This window comes from Cydia fagiglandana, chromosome 1 (genome assembly GCF_963556715.1).
Source record: "Cydia fagiglandana chromosome 1, ilCydFagi1.1, whole genome shotgun sequence".
Taxonomy (NCBI): Eukaryota; Metazoa; Arthropoda; class Insecta; order Lepidoptera; family Tortricidae; genus Cydia; species Cydia fagiglandana.
In genome coordinates this window covers 22891475-22908669 of record NC_085932.1, presented here as the reverse complement: position 1 = coordinate 22908669, position 17195 = coordinate 22891475, and the positions used below count along the sequence as shown (strand labels likewise).

General features: G+C 35.5%; 2 protein-coding genes and 1 long non-coding RNA gene across 5 annotated transcripts; 2 read left to right on the top strand and 1 right to left on the bottom strand.

Moving 5' to 3' along the window:
• Nucleotides 1-59: 59 nt before the first annotated feature.
• Nucleotides 60-6004, bottom strand: LOC134671293 (uncharacterized). 2 transcript variants are annotated; one of them, XM_063529107.1, is made up of 4 exons: nucleotides 5686-6004; nucleotides 4969-5012; nucleotides 617-779; nucleotides 60-192 (listed from the first exon to the last, which is right to left on the bottom strand). In XM_063529107.1, the coding sequence occupies exons 1-4, from the start codon at nucleotides 5705-5707 to the stop codon at nucleotides 68-70; spliced, it is 354 nt and encodes a 117-aa protein (XP_063385177.1). In that variant the 5' UTR covers nucleotides 5708-6004; the 3' UTR covers nucleotides 60-67. The 2 variants fall into 2 exon arrangements, with proteins under 2 accessions (XP_063385177.1, XP_063385186.1); XM_063529116.1 differs by lacking the exons at nucleotides 60-192; nucleotides 617-779 and adding exons at nucleotides 3929-4030; nucleotides 4143-4269 and having other exon boundaries at nucleotides 5686-5831.
• Nucleotides 6005-7298: 1294 nt separating this feature from the next.
• LOC134671283 (uncharacterized) lies at nucleotides 7299-10420 on the top strand. Of its 2 annotated transcripts, none has more exons than XR_010099206.1 (3): nucleotides 7299-7448; nucleotides 10122-10245; nucleotides 10326-10420. It is a non-coding gene; the product is annotated as an uncharacterized LOC134671283 (long non-coding RNA). The 2 variants fall into 2 exon arrangements; XR_010099209.1 differs by having other exon boundaries at nucleotides 7299-7457.
• Nucleotides 10421-10820: 400 nt separating this feature from the next.
• LOC134671274 (uncharacterized) lies at nucleotides 10821-13251 on the top strand. The gene is made up of 4 exons (XM_063529086.1): nucleotides 10821-10915; nucleotides 11390-11481; nucleotides 12429-12567; nucleotides 13087-13251. Exons 1-4 carry the CDS (start codon nucleotides 10891-10893, stop codon nucleotides 13167-13169), a joined length of 339 nt encoding a protein of 112 aa, XP_063385156.1. The 5' UTR covers nucleotides 10821-10890; the 3' UTR covers nucleotides 13170-13251.
• The last annotated feature ends 3944 nt before the right edge of the window (nucleotides 13252-17195 follow it).

Here is a 17195-nt window from a genome sequence, read left to right as displayed (position 1 = left end):
AATTATTTCATACATTCATAATAATTTCATATCCATCTTATACCGGAACTAAAAGGACATGTTCTTGTTAAAACCTGAAGGTTGGAAGTTTTATTATTTTTCTTGTGCGTGTCGTTCCGCGTGTTGTTGATGTGGTGGTGGACATTGTTGTCGTGGGCGTAGTACACTGCTTTTCGCTAGTTACTGTGTAATCTGTTAAATCAGTAAATAAATATTAGAACCAGAGAAAAAGTTATTCAGAGTTTGGTCAATGAGAAATTATTATAGGATATTAGTATTTGATTCTGCCAAAAAAGTGGATCGTGCCGTTTTCATATCGGCCTACGCAGTATTCATATTTATATTTATCGTTAGCAATTATACACTAAGCTAATTATGAGGAAGTTAGCCAGTTATAGTTTAAGAGACAGTTGTAATTAGGCTTCATCATCATCAGTATTTAAGAGCTATGCTCTTGTCGATGGAGTAATCGCCACTCTTCTTTTTGCTGGCCCAGCCTTTTAACTCCCTCGTACGACACGACAGAAACTCTTTCTTTTATTTGGCTGAGATATGTGAGCCTGGGCCTGGGTAATTAGGCTTATATTACTTTAATTTTACAAACTGCGTTTTGTACCAGTTTTTGATTTGCAGTTATAATTGAAGACTGTGCACTCGTCGGTGAACCAGGTGGCGAGCTTCAGGCGCGGTTCTCGCGCGCACACGGTGGTGTGCGTGGCGCGGCAATACTTCGCTCGGTAGCACCAGTAGTCGTTCATGATAGACCCTTTCGTACTAGGCTAGAGTACCAACAAAAATATTTACTGCAGAGCTAGAAATAGACCAAGCTAACTCTACACCGGTTTAGTAAGCGACTGAGGGTAAAATGCAACCATAAAAAAAAAGTTAGCTGAATGACTTCGACACCTTTTCATTACAAAATCGGTGCAGAGTTAGCTTAGATTAGACAACTGCACTTTTTTTCAATCAAGTCAAGAATGGTAAAAATTTTGTCAATCAAGTCAAGAATGGTAAAAATTCAATGGGAGATCAAGTGTTGTTTTTTTTTTCAATTTTCGTTTTTTTAGGTGACAAAATTGGTTATGTACAGACTACAGTGAGCAATACTATTCCCTTAGCACCTTTACATACGAACTTATTCGTTTACCTTTTCTCTACAGCAGTTACCAAAGGGTACAACCGACAATAACCAATGTGTAATAGTATAGCAATAAACGGTAGCGTGGTACTAACGTGTGCTACGGAATAGATGCAAACCGCATTCTATTTTCATGGTTTCTAAACGTAAAATTTGTTTCGAATTAAAATATATCTTAACTAGCTGTTGCCCGCGACTTCGTCCGCGTGGAATCTTATCTTCAACATTTTACATCTTTAGTACCTATAATTTTCATATCCAAGCAATGTTGAAATTAAGTACTTTTCTTTTTTAGCAAGTTGTATGAAGTTTTAAGTCAAGTAGATTTTGATGTTGGTTGCTGAAATTACTTTTCGTGTATTCTCATAATAGGTACCTATGCCCTTATACAAAGATTTCGATTCCGCACTCACAAAATATCTGATCTCCATACAAACTTTCAACCCCTTTCTCACCACCTTGGGGGATGATTTTCAAAAATGCTTGAATTAGTTTTCATGTTTTTAGTTTTTTGTTTTTTCCAAAAAGTTAAAGTTCCTAGCTTAAAATTAAATTTACACCCCAAGACGAATTTTCATCCCCTTTTTAGCCCCCTTAGGGATTGAATTTCCAAGAACGTTGCAATTACTTTTTTCTGTAATCGGCTATTATGTCTTTCTAAGAAGTTTGAAAGCATTTGTAATGGATTCAAACTTTGAACCCCATTTTAACCCTGTTAGGGGATGAATTTTACAAATCGCTGAAATCACTTTCATTGTCTTCTAATAATATCCCCAAATACAAAGATTCAAATCCCGCGCTCGAAAAAATGCATGATATCCATACAAACTTTCAACCCCGTTTTCACCACCATAGGGATGAATTTTCAAAAACGCTGAAATTCGTTTTCTTGTATTTTAATATAATACCTTTTTACAAAGTTTCAAGTTCCTAGCTTCAAATAAAATTTGCACCTGAAGACGAACTTTCATCCCCTTTTTAACCCCCTTAGGGATTGAATTTCCAAGAACGTTGCAATTACTTTTTTTTTGTAATCGGCTATTATGCCTTTCTAAGAATTTTCAAAGCATTTGTAATGGATTTAAATTTTGAAACCCATTTTAACCCTGTTAGGGGATGAATTTTACAAAATGCTGAAATTACTTTTATTATCTTCTACTAGTATCCCCAAATACAACGATTCAAGTCCCGCGCTCGAAAAAATGTTTGATATCCATACAAATTTTCAACCCCTTTTTCACCACCTTAGGGGACGAATTTTCAAAAACGCTGAAATGAGTTTTCTTGTATTTTAATTTAAAACGTTTTTACAAAGTTTCAAGTTCCATGCTTAAAAAAAAATTTGCACCCGCAGACGAACTTCCATCCCCTTTTTAACCCCCTTAGGGGTTCAAATTCCAAAAACGTTGCAATCACTTTTTTTGTAATCGGCTATTATGCCTTTCTAAGAAGTTTCAAAACCATTTATTATGGATTCAAACTTTCAACCCCTTTTTAACCCTGTTAGGGGATGAATTTTACAAAACGCTGAAATTACTTTTCCTGTCTTTTAATAATATCCCTAAATACAAAGATTCAAGTCCCACACTCGAAAAAATGTTTGATATCCATACAAACTTTCAACCCCTTTTTCACCACCTTAGGGGTTGAATTTTCAAAAACGCTGAAATTAGTTTTCTTGTATTTTAATAATATATCTTTTGACGAAGTTTTAAATTCGTAGCTCAAAAGAAAATTTTAACCCCATACAAATTTTCAACCCCTTTTTAACCCTGTTAGGGGATGAATTTTACAAAACGCTGAAATTACTTTTAATGTCTTCTAATAATATCCGCAAATACAAAGATTCAAGTCCCGCACTCGAAAAATTTTTTGATATCCATACAAACTTTCAACCCCTTTTTCACCACCTTGGGGGATGAATTTTCTAAAACGCTGAAATTAGTTTTCTTGTATTTGAATTTGATACTTTTTTACTAAGTTTTAAGTTCCTAGCTTAAAATAAAATTTGCACCCGAAGACGAACTTTCATCCCCTTTTTAACCCCCTTAGGGGTTGAATTTCCAAAAACGTTGCAATCACTTTTTTTTGTAATCGGCTATTATGCCTTTCTAGGAAGTTTCAAAGCATTTGTAATAGATTAAAATTTTCAACCCCTTTTCAACCCTGTTAGGGGATGAATTTTACAAAACGCAGAAATTACTTTTCCTGTCTTCTAAAAATATCCCTAAATACAAAGATTCAAGTCCACCACTTGAAAAAAATTTTGATATCCATACAAACTTTCAACCCCTTTTTCACCACCTTAGGGGATGAATTTTCAAAAACGCTGAAATCAGTTTTCTTGTACTTTAATAATATATCTTTTTCCGAAGTTTTCAATTCCTAGCGTAAAAGAAAACTTTAACCCCATACAAACCATCATCCCCTTTTTAACCCCCTTAGGGGTTGAATTTCTCAAAATCGCTTCTTATCTCTTGTACACTTTATAAATGCAATCTGGTGTGCAAATTTCAACTTTCTGGCTTTTGTAGTTTCGGCTCTGCGTTGATGAATCAGTCAGTCAGGACACTTGCATTTATAATATAGAAAGATAGATTTATTCAACGCCATTAACCGTTGCAGACGTCATATGACGCATGTAACATTATCAAAGACGGTAACCTAAATGGTTTCAAATATATTCAAGACTTTCAACCAATCATGATTGGCGCCTGTGGAAACTTTTTGGATATGGCAAATGGCGATCTATGGCTTGATTTTTTTATAAGGGAAGAAAATACGTGGGTATTTATCTGAAGCATTATATTTCTGTACAGTCAAGTGGTAATAGTTAGTCTGGAAAAATCGGAGGTAAATCCTTGCATTTGTCCATGTCGGTTTTCCGGTAATCTGCAATGGTATTACAAGTACATTAAATTTTAAAATGTTTTTTCTGTCGACAAATTAGATTATCAGTGTAATTAAATTCTTGAGTTCAATGTATTCCCTTATTCTAACTCACCAGTTTTGTGTTGGCAATTGTATTCGGTGATATCGCATGTGTCGAGAAATCGTCGCACTCCTTTTGTGGCATCTATGCCACACTTTTCCACAGCATTGTGGATACAGATTTTGGCGTCAAAACATATCTAGTTACATATAAAACTTAATTAATAACTATGACGAAGTTTGGCAGCTAATAAGTAATAGCAATGGCAGCAACTACTTAAAATTAAACATAACACCGACAGAGACCCAACATTAAGTTGGTAAGTACTCGGGTAGTTAGAAATAGTAGGACTATACTATCCACTCTGACAAAAAAACATGAAACTGAGCTGGTGTCTAATTTTACAGTTAAAATAATAGAAGAGTTCCCCGAGAGTACCAAGTCAAATCCTTTATGGTATCATATTTTTTAAAGTTACAACACCCTACAAAGTGACAGTTTAAGTAATAGATAAGCTCTTTTTTTTATTTTAATACCACGCTATGACAGTAATCACAAAGAAGTATAAAAAAGAACATATTTACAACTTAATGCCATACCACATCAGATTAACATAAGTGAAATACATATAAACTAAAGTTTTTCAAGGTCCGTTTTTCAGTCATCTTACGGCATCATAATAATATGTATCCTTATTCAATGCTATATACAGTAACTATTTGCTCTTTAACAGTAGCTCTTTCTGTTTCCTATTGAAATTTACCCTCTTTGTAGTTTTTATTATGTAAATATATAAATTAACGTTAACGGTCTAACGATAATTCTCAGTCCGTGTATGTTTAGAAGAAAGTTTTTCCGTGATCGTTCATTTTTCATCCATAGTACCTAAAGTACTTACATTGGCACCATCTGCACTATCTAAAACTATCCCGATGGTAACAACTGTAAAAAATAAAAACCAAATGGAATTTATTAAGTAAGTATATGAAAACTATGGTATCTGTAGATGACACGGTTGATTTAAGTTAAACAGCAGGCGTATTATGGATGGCTTTATCCACGTGATAAAATAACTGTCACTTTTTATCCACGTGATAAAATAACTGTCACTTTTTAACACCGCGGGGTAGTAAGTGACGGACACCGTTTTATCACGCTGTCACGTAGACAAAAACGACCATCAAACCATCATATTCGTACAATATGTTATGTTGACAGATGAAAAGTCAATTTAGACTGAACCATACGAGATACTTTGATAAAATTCGGAAGCTAGGACTAAAATGGTAGGCTCTTTATCATTTGTCACCATGCCTGTACATTCCAACAAATATGTAAGTGCGTAAGTGACGCAGACATGACAGGTGATATAAATGCGATCATGATACCGCTTCTGGAAACAGTGAGGCCTAAAGTTAGACGAAGAAAAGTCTGCAGCGATTTTGATAGCCCACGCAGGGCAAGTGTTATTAATACGTCATAATTTCATAGAAGTGTGACGTTTAAAATGACACTTGCCCTGCGTGGGCTATCAAAATCGCTGCAGACTTTTCTTGGTCTAACTCTATTGCGCTTCGCATGCGGCCATTAAAATATATGTAATGTTTTTTCTTACTGAGGAATATGATGCTGAGCATTTCTGATTCGACGCTCCGCCGTTCACAACTAGGGGCAAGATAATAGCTTTAGGTTTTGTTCACAAAATGCTACCAGCATGTTTTTTAATCTAAATGTATTTATTCGTTATTACATAGATAGTTGTTATATAGGGTTAAGGTCTGTAGTCGTACCACGAGTTGATACTTGACGTTTACGTAAGCGACTGCGTAAACTTGATCGCGGTCCTTCTCGCTCGCACTGATATGATTCTGTATTGGTGTGATAAAGAGGGAATGCGATGGAGTTCTCGCAATCGCTAATGTAAATGTCCGCTCGTGGTACCGTGTTGGTCTATGGGCTAGCCAATCTAGACCCGACGCTGAAAGACTGGCAAGGAACGTCTTGACAGGTCGTTATCGTAGTATGTCTATAGGTACCTACCTATAACCGGAAAGGAAAGTATTCTTCGGCTCGGTGTAGGGTGAAACGGCACACTGCCGTATTCGAACTTCAAGATATTCACAAGAAACGACACGTACTAGATCCATTCTAAATACGTTATAGTGTAAATATCAACTAGTTCCCTTTTGCAGCGCAATTCGGGCAACCAATGTCACTTTTACGTTAGATAGAGTAAGATATCTATTAGATGTGAATCGGATCTCTAAGTCATATCCTGTGGAAAACGTTCAGGAGTATAGAATCCAGAATCGCGCAAATATCAAATTTGACAGGTTTTATTAGTGCATACGTACTTAATATACATACTTAAAAAAACATACATAAATAAATAAATAAATAAATAAATAAATATTATAGCTAAAGGCTTGTGTTGTGGGTACTCAGACAACGATATATATAATATACAAATACTTAAATACACAGAAAACACCCATGACTCAGGAACAAATATCTGTATCATCATACAAATAAATGCCCTTACTGGGATTCGAACCCAGGACCATCGGCTTCGCAGGCAGGGTCACTACCCACTAGGCCAGACCGGTCGTCAAACATAAACATAATTAAATAACTAACCTACAAAACTTAAACTATATCTAAAAATAAATAAAACTAAACTTAAAATAAATGATTATAAAATATCCACCTGCGGCATGGTGCCGTAGATGCTGGCAGCATTTCCTCGCTGTATCGCAATACTTATTCTTTGCGCGAGGAAGCTGCCAGATCTACGGTCTTAAACATATCGTTATCGTATCTTGGTGATGTCTAAAAGATGTCTAATAGATGTCTATTTCAAAATCTGAATCGGGTCCGTACATACTGAAATTGGTCACAATTGCCCTCTACTTTCTTCTAGTCCTGAAAACGACCCCCAAATGTTAATGTTATAAATGCCTGTTACTGTGACGTATGTCACCTCATCACGCTTAAACCGCTAAAGCGATCAGGATAAAATTCGATATACAGATAAGACATATAATAGTTTTTACATTTAACTAACACTTATTCTAACATTTATACAAACAACTCGTTTCATTTTTTATGTTTTTATACATATAATATTCTAAATTACTACAAAGTTACTTTGTGTGAACTTAACTTTACAGCAGTAAAAATGTGCAAGGACACGGCGCAAAATAGCATTTTCCAGATTAAAACTTTAAATCGTAAAACTACCATATGTAGTAACAAATGTGATTGAAAATGTTAGAAATATATTTTAAGCAAATACTTACTGTGGCTAATCTATTTTCGATGCTTGTCTATATTAACTTTATTCATGGTTATGAGTTAAAGGAAACCATCAATAGAAATGTAAATATGGTAAAAACAATGTACTTAAATGCTATCATAGGTAAACTTGGTATTTAAATCTATAAAATACTTAGCGCTGGATTTCTTAAGTACCTAAATGATTAAAAATTAGGGTTAACCCTTAACTTGGAGTATTTCTACAGGATAGTCGCAAACCTATTACTTTGACCTGGATGTTCAAATTTTAAAAGTTAGGATTTTCCGGAAAACCGGTGTCTTTTCTGTAGACATTACAACAGTAAGGATATAGATACCTACATTTTTCGAAGACTTTTATCGTGTAACTTATAAGAAGTAGAAGCTTTTAACAAGCGATATAAGGATAAAGTAGGGAAATTAATATGCTTTAAAGTCCGTTTACTTTATGATGTCCACAGGAAAGATGTATATGAATAACCTAAACTCTTACCCAATAAAATAGTTTTTGATCCTTATATAATACTAGCTGTTGCCCGCGACTTCGTCCGCGTGGACTCTTGAACATTTTACATCTTGTGTACCTATAATTTTCATCGATACAAACTTTTAATATAATGTTAATGCCCTTTTACCAAGTTTGAAGTTCCTAACTTGAAAGCTTGAAAAAGAATGTTTGATATTCATACAAACTTTTAACTTCTTTTGCACCACGTTAGGGGATGAATATTCAAAAACGCTGAAATGAGTTTTCTTGTAATTTAATTTAATACCTTTTTGCAAAGTTTCAAGTTCCTACCTTAAAATAATATTTGCACCCCAAGACGAACTTTCATCCCTCTTTTAACACCCTTAGGGGTAGAATTTCCAACAACGTTGCAATTACTTTTTTTTGTAATCATCTATTACGCCTTTCTAAGAAGTTTCAAAGCATTTGTAATGGATTCAAACATTCAACCCCTTTTTAACCCTGTTAGGGGATGAATTTTACAAAACGCTGAAATTACTTTTCCTGTCTTTTAATAATATCTCCAAACACAAAGATTCAAGTCCCGCGTTCGAAAAAAATTTTGATATCCATACAAACTTTCAACCCCTTTTTAACCACCTTAGGGGATGAATTTTCAAAAACGCTGAAATTAGTTTTCTTGTATTTTAATAATATATCTTTTTACGGCGTTTCAAATTCCTAGCTCAAAAGAAAACTTTAACCCCATACAAACTTTCATCCCCTATTTAACCCTGTTAGGGGATGAATTTTACAAAACGCTGAAATTACTTTTATTGTCTTCTAATGATATCCCCAAATACAAAGATTCAAGTCCCGCGCTCGAAAAAATTTTTGATATCCATACAAACTTTCAACCCCTTTTTCACCACCTTGGGGGATGATTTTTCTAAAACGCTGAAATTAGTTTTCTTGTATTTGAATTTAATACTTTTTTACAAAGTTTCAAGTTCCTAGCTTAAAATAAAATTTGCTCCCGAAGACGAACTTTCATCCCCTTTTTAACCCCCTTAGGGGTTGAATTTCCAAAAACGTTGCAATCACTTTTTTTTTGTAATCGGCTATTATGCCTTTCTAAGAAGTTTCAAAGCATTTGTAATGGATTAAAATTTTTAACCCTGTTAAGGGATGAAGTTTACAAAACGCTGAAATTACTTTTCTTGTCTTCTAATAACATCCCTAAATACAAAGATACAACTCCACCACTCGAAAAAATTTTTGATATCCATACAAAATTTCAACCCCTTTTTCACCACCTTAGGGGATGAATTTTCGAAAACGCTGAAATTAGTTTTCTTGTATTTTAAAAATATATCTTTTTACAAAGTTTCAAATTCCTAGCTTAAAAGAAAACTTTAACCCCATACGAACTTTCATCCCCTTTTTAACCCCCTAGGGGTTGAATTTCTCAAAATCGCTTCTTATCTCTTGTACACTTTATAAATGCAATCTGGCGTGCAAATTTCAACTTTCGGGCTTTTATAGTTTCGGCTCTGCGTTGATGAATCAGTCAGTCAGTCAGGACACTTGCATTTATATATATAGATAAAAGATTATTTTAAATTAGTTTTTCTACTAAAAATTTATTTATAAATTTTGCAATAGGTGTATCACTTTAAATTACTTAACATAACTTTAACAATCAGTATTTGTCCAAGCTTCCCTTGTCTCTCTATGTGGTTTTAATTCGCGCAATTTCCATGCTGTTGTTATTTGTTCGAAATCCTCATTCTTTTAATGTCTCGACTTTTATTAGACAAAGCTAATATAACGCCAAAAATCGAGGTCATGATTTAAAATGAGCACACAAACACAATAATTTAAACGCTTTTATACTAAAAAAAAAAAACAAAGTTTGCAAGATCTCACGTGAGATTGCGGGAGGAGGCCCAGGGCTATAACCGCGAAAATAGAAGTTCGCAAATTGCGGGCATTTTTCTCTGTCACTCTAATTACGCCTTCATTGGAGTAAAAGAGAAAGATCCCCGCAATTTGCGAATTTCGGTTTTCGCGGTAGCCCCTCTGGGGTCGAGACAAATCTCACGTTCAAAAAATTCTCTAAAACCCTTCACGTAATTAATGAACGCTCCTAAGGTATGGCTTACATGTCTGAAATGCAGAACAGAAGAATTAGATTTATAATGCGTTTTATGTTGTAAATAGCGCTTATTGATCTTGAAATTACATTTTTGAAGGTATACATTACATTAAAAACACAGAACAGTAGTTAGTAATACCTTTATTCCCAGGATTGCCATTTGCCGTGTCGACACAATTGGCAAAAGATCTGTGGCCGAGATCCTCACAAAATAAAGACAAAAGTTTTTAAAGATGCTTGCTCTATGCAAGAACACAACTGCAAATTTTCTACCAGTAAGTACAATCAGATAAGATTAAGACTAGATTTAGAACGATTGAAGTCTAATAATATAAAAATACCTTCAATTTTTTAGATTTTAAAGTGACTTCTAGAAACATGTGCCCGGGGCTAGATCGACTACAAATTGAAATCTTTTAATGCCACACGAAGTTTTATAAAAAAAAAAAAGATTCAAGTATAGACGCAGTATTATTCCTGTTGTATCCTTACCCCTAGCTATATCTCCCCACTCCCCAATTTGAATAGGTGCTTAGGATTAGATATTACACAATAATGTCATTAAGACTCGGCTCGCTTTAGAACAATACGATGAACTACATAAATATAACTATACTAATAAGTTTAACTATACTGTGATGGATGAAAATATGTGGCAACACAACACCCTAATCGAAACAATATTTGGTAAACAATGTTAATTAAGCGAAAACCTATTGTTACAAAACTTACACAAAGCGGATGTCATTAATATGTTCAAAGTATTTACTTCGTCAACAAGCCATTGTACATTGTCTCAAAGAGGAAGTTTACACCATGAATATATAACAAGGTTTTCGTACATAAACACAAACTGGCTTACCAAATGGCTGGAAGCCCTGGATTCATTCGAATTGGGGCCGTTGGAAGAAGCTGTCACAATGCCTTCAATCAACATAGTTACAGGTATTCGCTAAACTAGGCATTACCACACAGTTGTTAGCTACTTATTCCCAAAATACTTACTTAATTTCAATGAACTAGACCACACCAAATAAACACACCTGAATACCTAGCACTTTGTCTGCATAAAGGGTAATGAAAAACTACCTATATAGTAGGTAGTGTAAGACGCTAAATTCAAAACTGGTTGACGTAACTGGTGACCGAAGAACTGGCGGCTACCTCGCACAACGTATCAGCAGTGCGATACAGCGAGGAAACGCCGCCAGCATCCTTGGTTCAATGCCTCAGGGGTCTGTTTTAGATTTAAGCTAGTTATTAATTTCGTTTAGTAGTACTACTTTACATATATATTTTATGTAAATATATGATTTTCACAGTAAAAAAAGGAAAACTAAACTAAAGTTCATCGTAAAAAAATTTGCTACACACGTGCACGCTGAAAGGGTTAGTTTAAATCTAGCTTACTTGTTCCAGTCGTTGTAATATTCTGCTACTTGCTATCGCTTGCAGCCAGTCATGGCCCGCCTAAAGAGCGAGATCAAGAAGACATCGCCATGGGAAAGAAGGTATCTTACAAGCACTAAACAAATAACGACTGTTAGTTACATTTATACACCGTGACCTTGTTATCATTGACCAACAACACACCACCAACACACAACACAACCAACATAAAAATACAACCAACACCATAACAACATGGCCAACCAACACAACACCAACCACCAACAACAACAACACAACAACAATTATTGAAAACATAACCAACTGAGTGAGAAATAATAAAACACCTGTTATTACTTTTCACAACGCAGTACTTTTTTTTGGGAATAGAAATATAATGTTGTCTCAAATACCTCAACTTTGTGTCTAACTGGGCACGTCCCAGTTTATTTAGAATGTTTTTGGCCGTTGTGTTTATTCGCTAACACCTCTAATTGGCTTACTTAGCTGTGTCGGATTAACTATACCTACTCAAGAACAATAGCTGTTTTTATTTTACCTACCTATTTACTCCCATCTCGTATAATTTTAAGTACCTACCGGGTGAAGGCATGACAATTTTTTCCCTAAAAAATAGCTCATGTATTTATTAAGTTACCGTCATACATATTTTTTAAATCACACTTTTATTGCAGACTATACTTTATCTGCTTTTAGATGTCTGTCAAGTAATACTAGAGATCTTTCTAATATTTTTTCGTAAAAGTTGCTTAATCTTCCGACTGCATCATTAGATATATGTAAGCATATTATTGCATTGTTATCGGATACGGAAGTAAGTATGCCAAATTTCAGCTAAATTAGACAATGGGAAGTAGTTTAAATTTAAGTTACATATAAGGTAAACAGTACTAGTGTTCGACATGCTAATGCCCAATAGATGACACCTTACTATATATCACTTTTATTGACAATGACTTATGTTTCAAGATGACATGTACTTGGACCGCGTCGAGCACCAGTACGTTTACCTTACGCGAAGCTAAAAAGTGTGTAAAAATCGTTCCAGCACGGCGCCAAGTGGTGCAGCATGGCAAAGGTGTGCAACCACGACCGCGTGCCGGTGTGCGGCGTCAGCCACGCCGGGGACATCATCGGCTTCCGCGACCTCTGCGACATGTTCGACTTCAACTGCATCAGGAAGCGGAGTTTGTATCTCACGAATTATTCATTAGTATTTTAAAACCCCCGAATACCTATAACAATAAAAATGCAGATTTGGTTGACCGGTTTCAAAGATATACTTAATATTCTTCTATTCCATTGAGTATAATATGTATATGTCGTGTACTTGGCTGACATCATAGCATTCATAGCAATACACAGAGCGGAAGTTCCCATAATTGCGCAATGTTTTCAGAAAATAATGTTTATTTACCAATAATGAGACATGATTATGATTTTATGTTGCCTTATGACAAATCGAAGAATATACCTACACCTGTGGACATTTCCTGTTGGAAGCTTGCTATATCTACCTGCTACTCAAGGAAAGGCGCTGCCAGTGCTGCATGGCTGTAGCAATTTCCTTTAAATAGCACAACAGCTGTAACCTGTAATTTCGCGTTGTTGCGCAGATAAAACTAAAAGGCCGACGAAATAAACCAGAGAATAAAAATGTAGGTTAAAAAGTTACTCGTATTTTTACCAATTTCTTTTGTTTTCAGACTACAAGCAAACTAGCTGTCCTGCTGACAGGAACTTCTTGACCGCATCCAGAAAGCCCACCAACATTTATTATGATGAATAACATTATTTCAATCTAATATTTACGAGTATATTTATAATTTTTATATCTGATTAATGTACCTTTGAAAATTTATACAGCAACATGTCTTACTTTTATTTGAAATTAAATTATTACATAATAAAACTAATAAACTACACTATCAGCTATCAATGATACGTATCCTACGATTTAAGTGCCCAGTCTAAGGCCCAGTCTATATACCTACCTATTATTAATCGAATAAGTATTCATCAATTTCATCATAATTTTAAATAATAAAATATATTTTATAGATGGTTGCGCTTTATTTATTTATTATTGGGGTGTTGTAGGCCTTTGAGTGCCAAGTCGACCAAGCAGTGATCTAATGGGACCACATTGTGTCGGCTCTTTAAAGTTCACTACTAATGCCCGTTGAATCCAGGAAATTGCAGATTCTTTGGGCCGTAATACTCTGTACCTCATAGGGTTGCAATACGTGTCGCCCTAAGGTAGGTAGGTACTTCTTTTTGACATTAGTGGTCCGCAGGAACAGAGAATGTGCATCTATAGCAGTCTCCTCTGCCGGCCTAGCCAATTGAGGTTACTCGTACAATCGCTATCGCTTCGACATCGAAAAGCATTATGTCTCTCTATAACACTCTTCCATATTCGACGATAGGCAGAAGATTTACAAAATGGAGATAAGAAAATAAATTCCCTATTTCATATTTTGCGTAAGTATGTGTATGGACTCAAAGCTATATCACAAAGTTAAACGATAATAATTCTTTAACTATAATCATAGGCGTAGGGTACTAACCCTTTACCTATGTTCAAATTATTATTGTTTAACTAATAAGTTCATAGTAGGTTCATAGTTCAATCACTCATAGTTCAATTAGAGATCGTCATCAAATTTTTATACATCAAGATTTTTGGACGTGATAACGTCTTATAAATCGATGAAAACCGGTAGCATGCACGAAAAAGTGTCACGTTGTGGACATATCTCCATGGTAACGTTGTGGATGGATCTCCATGGTAACGTTACGGCCACGTTTTCCTATGACGCTCTCACGCAAAATTATCGTCCGTAAACCGACTTTACAGACAACCATATTTTTTTTTTCATGACCTTAAGTTAATAAACTGTAGCAGATTGTTTAACCCGTGACAACGAAGCAATTTCCATGTCAAAATTATTAACTTCCTTCCGAACAATTTGACGGAAATTGAAACACGCCTACAAGCAAAGGCTAACTTTTCTATTGTTGGTACAGTCAGCAAAGTTATTAGCTTAGCATCTCTGCATAGAAACATGTATGCAGGGGTGCTAAGCAAATGGTTTCACTGACAGTACATACTCATTGATATGAAAAGTCTTTATTTATCATTATAAGGAGCATGCCATGAAATTGTGTACCGTTTGTCCCGTACAAACGCGATTTGTCTGAAGATTTGCAGGTATAGGAGTTTCCTTTTCCATGACAAATGGTCAAAAATATGCATAGAAAAATAATCGTCTACCGAAAACAAAGTCTCAACACAGGAAATAAAATGCGTTTGTACGGGACAGCGCGTGGAATGCTCCATAATCAATTTTAGACCCTGAGGTATGGTGCTCAGATATAAAATCTCTCCGGTAGAGGAGTAAGAAATATATTTAGGTAAGTCTGGCTTTGTCAACATTGTTGGTAACGTAGAACAATATCCGGTAATTGTATTTTGTTTCAAGTGGTATTAGTCCCGCGTCGTCAGAGTGTTGTCAACGCATTTAATATTGGTTAATTGGACCTCATGTATCCCAGACAGTTACTCTGGTTTCTTACTTGCGCAATATCCGTTCAATCTCATCTAGTGCCACCGGAGGATACGGTAAGGATTTTAGAACTGCGTTGGATGTGAAAACCGCAAAGTAGGTTTATATTTTCAATGTACAATCTCACTAATCCGGCACTAATGCTGTCAACAAGAGAGCCAGATTACTGGAAAATTCGGTTTACTTGAAATTAGAGCAAATCTGTGTATTATTGATGTGTTTTAGTATTTTGTAGAAATACACTTTACTAAGATAATAAATTAAAAAATAACTGTATACTATCTGGCATTTAGGCATTTATAAAGAGATTGAAGGGCGAAATATACGAAAGGCGAGTATACTGGACCATCGGAGTGCCTTTATGGAGATTTCACTGTATTATACGTATTCATTATTTTTAATAAATAATACTCGTAGCCACGATAAATAAATATCTAACTCGGTTATTGATTGTGTGTAGAATTCAATTTAAGTACATAACTATATTTTCTCTACTCCAGCTCGTACAGAATCTCTTTACACTTCAATACGGATGAGAAACTTGCAAAATAAATGATTATTTCTACATTTATGAGAATCCCTAGAGAACACAAAAAATTGGTCTTATTAAAACGGTATCTAATAGATATTATTCGGATTTTTACTGTACAAATGTATTGGCTCTTCACGTGTGTGAATGTGTTTAGTTAACTAATTTAGTGTTATTTTTTAATAGCCATACCTATGAACTGAGAAAGTATCACCACTTGCTTTGGGTTAGGAAAGTCATATAAGCTTCTTTTTTTCATTTTAACCCAATTCATGATCCAATAAATATCGTTGAGTGTGCTCAGAGCATAAAAAGGTCAACCACGGCGTTGCATGAACAAGAGATTTCCTTTGGCAGGATTGGTCCTTAGGACCCAAGGATGGATTTAAGAAGTAGAGCCACCGAGATTTTTGATGTAAATTTTTAGGGGGGGGGGGGCTCTCAACTTGATCTTGATATCTGTATCATTTAAGCTACTAGGCCAAGTTTGGTATCGTTTTCGTATAAATCAGGGGTCCTAAGAACCAATCCTGCCAAAGGAAATCTCTTGTTCATGCAACGCCGTATGTTAGCTCCAGCACCATCCGCTAATAGAGCCGATTTAAAAGAAATGATTAAGGGTCGGTTGCACCAAACCGTTCGTATCGTTAAAGAGTTCGCAAAATTTTTAAGTATGGAAAGTTTCATATGCGCCGGGGCGCGCCGGCTGACGTTGATCAGTCTGTCAAATGTGGTTGGTGCAACTGGCCCTAAAAATTGCCTACTGGCATGAACTCCGCCATTATTACTTTCATTTAATGTGCAACATGTTTAAATAAATATAATTGAACATTTCAGGAGGGACACGATCAGCTAAAGAAGTGGTGCGAGTACGCATACTCATGTTTCCACGACAAGGTGTATGTGTGCGGGCGCGGCGCCATGCAGACGCGCACCTTCCTGGACGTCTGCGACATGTACGAGTACTCCTGCGAGACCAATCAGAGTATGTTACTACTGAGGGCCTACCGCGAAACACGTTCGTCGTCTTGCCTCTCTGTCGCGCTTGTAAATTCGTACGTCAGTGTGACAGGGAGGCAATACGTCGAACGTGGTTCGCGGTAGGCCCTCTGGTTGATCTGGTTCATTACACTTCTAATCGTACATCGGCTAATAAGTGGAATTACACACAATGCATAAGTTATCAGACATAAAATGTGATTGAAGGGACCAATTAATGATGATATCTACTAATCTAATACCGATTCAGATTTAACATCTTGTTATGGTTTTGATACGACATTAACGATCGGTTTGGTGATTGGCGCAGATCCCACGCACGTGTTTGACTTCGTTTCGCATGCACAAATCAGCCTCAACATCTTCAAGGTCGTATCAAAACCAATTAAAACCGTAAAAAGTTGAAAAGGTCTTGCAATAATAACGAAGAGAGGAAAAATAAAAAATAAAATGTATGTGACACGTTGTTATGACGCTACAAATAAGATCACGTTCTCGTATTGTTACGCGTGTGTTATATATATATATATGTGCACGTGCTAATTTTATGTAAGAAAGAGGAAAAAAAAAACCAGTTCAATTTATTTTTTTCAGTTTTCATTAAGATTAAGGAGACAGACAGTGAACCACGGTGTCCGGATCCAGGGCGGTTGGGCTGAGATGAAAAAACGTGTCTTAATTTTCATTAAGTACCTATAAATATTTTTTACTATTTCTA

Excerpts from the sequence above, each read along its gene's own strand:
- LOC134671293 (XM_063529107.1), bottom strand. The coding sequence starts at position 5,707 with ATGCTCAGCATCATATTCCTCA. Across the intron at positions 780-4,968 it reads ATAGTGCAGATGGTGCCAAT|CCTAGTACGAAAGGGTCTAT; the intron begins GTAAGTACTTTA and ends TTGGTACTCTAG. Across the intron at positions 193-616 it reads TAACTGCAAATCAAAAACTG|ATTACACAGTAACTAGCGAA; the intron begins GTACAAAACGCA and ends CTGATTTAACAG.
- LOC134671274 (XM_063529086.1), top strand. The coding sequence starts at position 10,891 with ATGCCTTCAATCAACATAGTTACAG. Across the intron at positions 10,916-11,389 it reads TTCAATCAACATAGTTACAG|TCGTTGTAATATTCTGCTAC; the intron begins GTATTCGCTAAA and ends TACTTGTTCCAG. Across the intron at positions 11,482-12,428 it reads ACATCGCCATGGGAAAGAAG|CACGGCGCCAAGTGGTGCAG; the intron begins GTATCTTACAAG and ends AAATCGTTCCAG.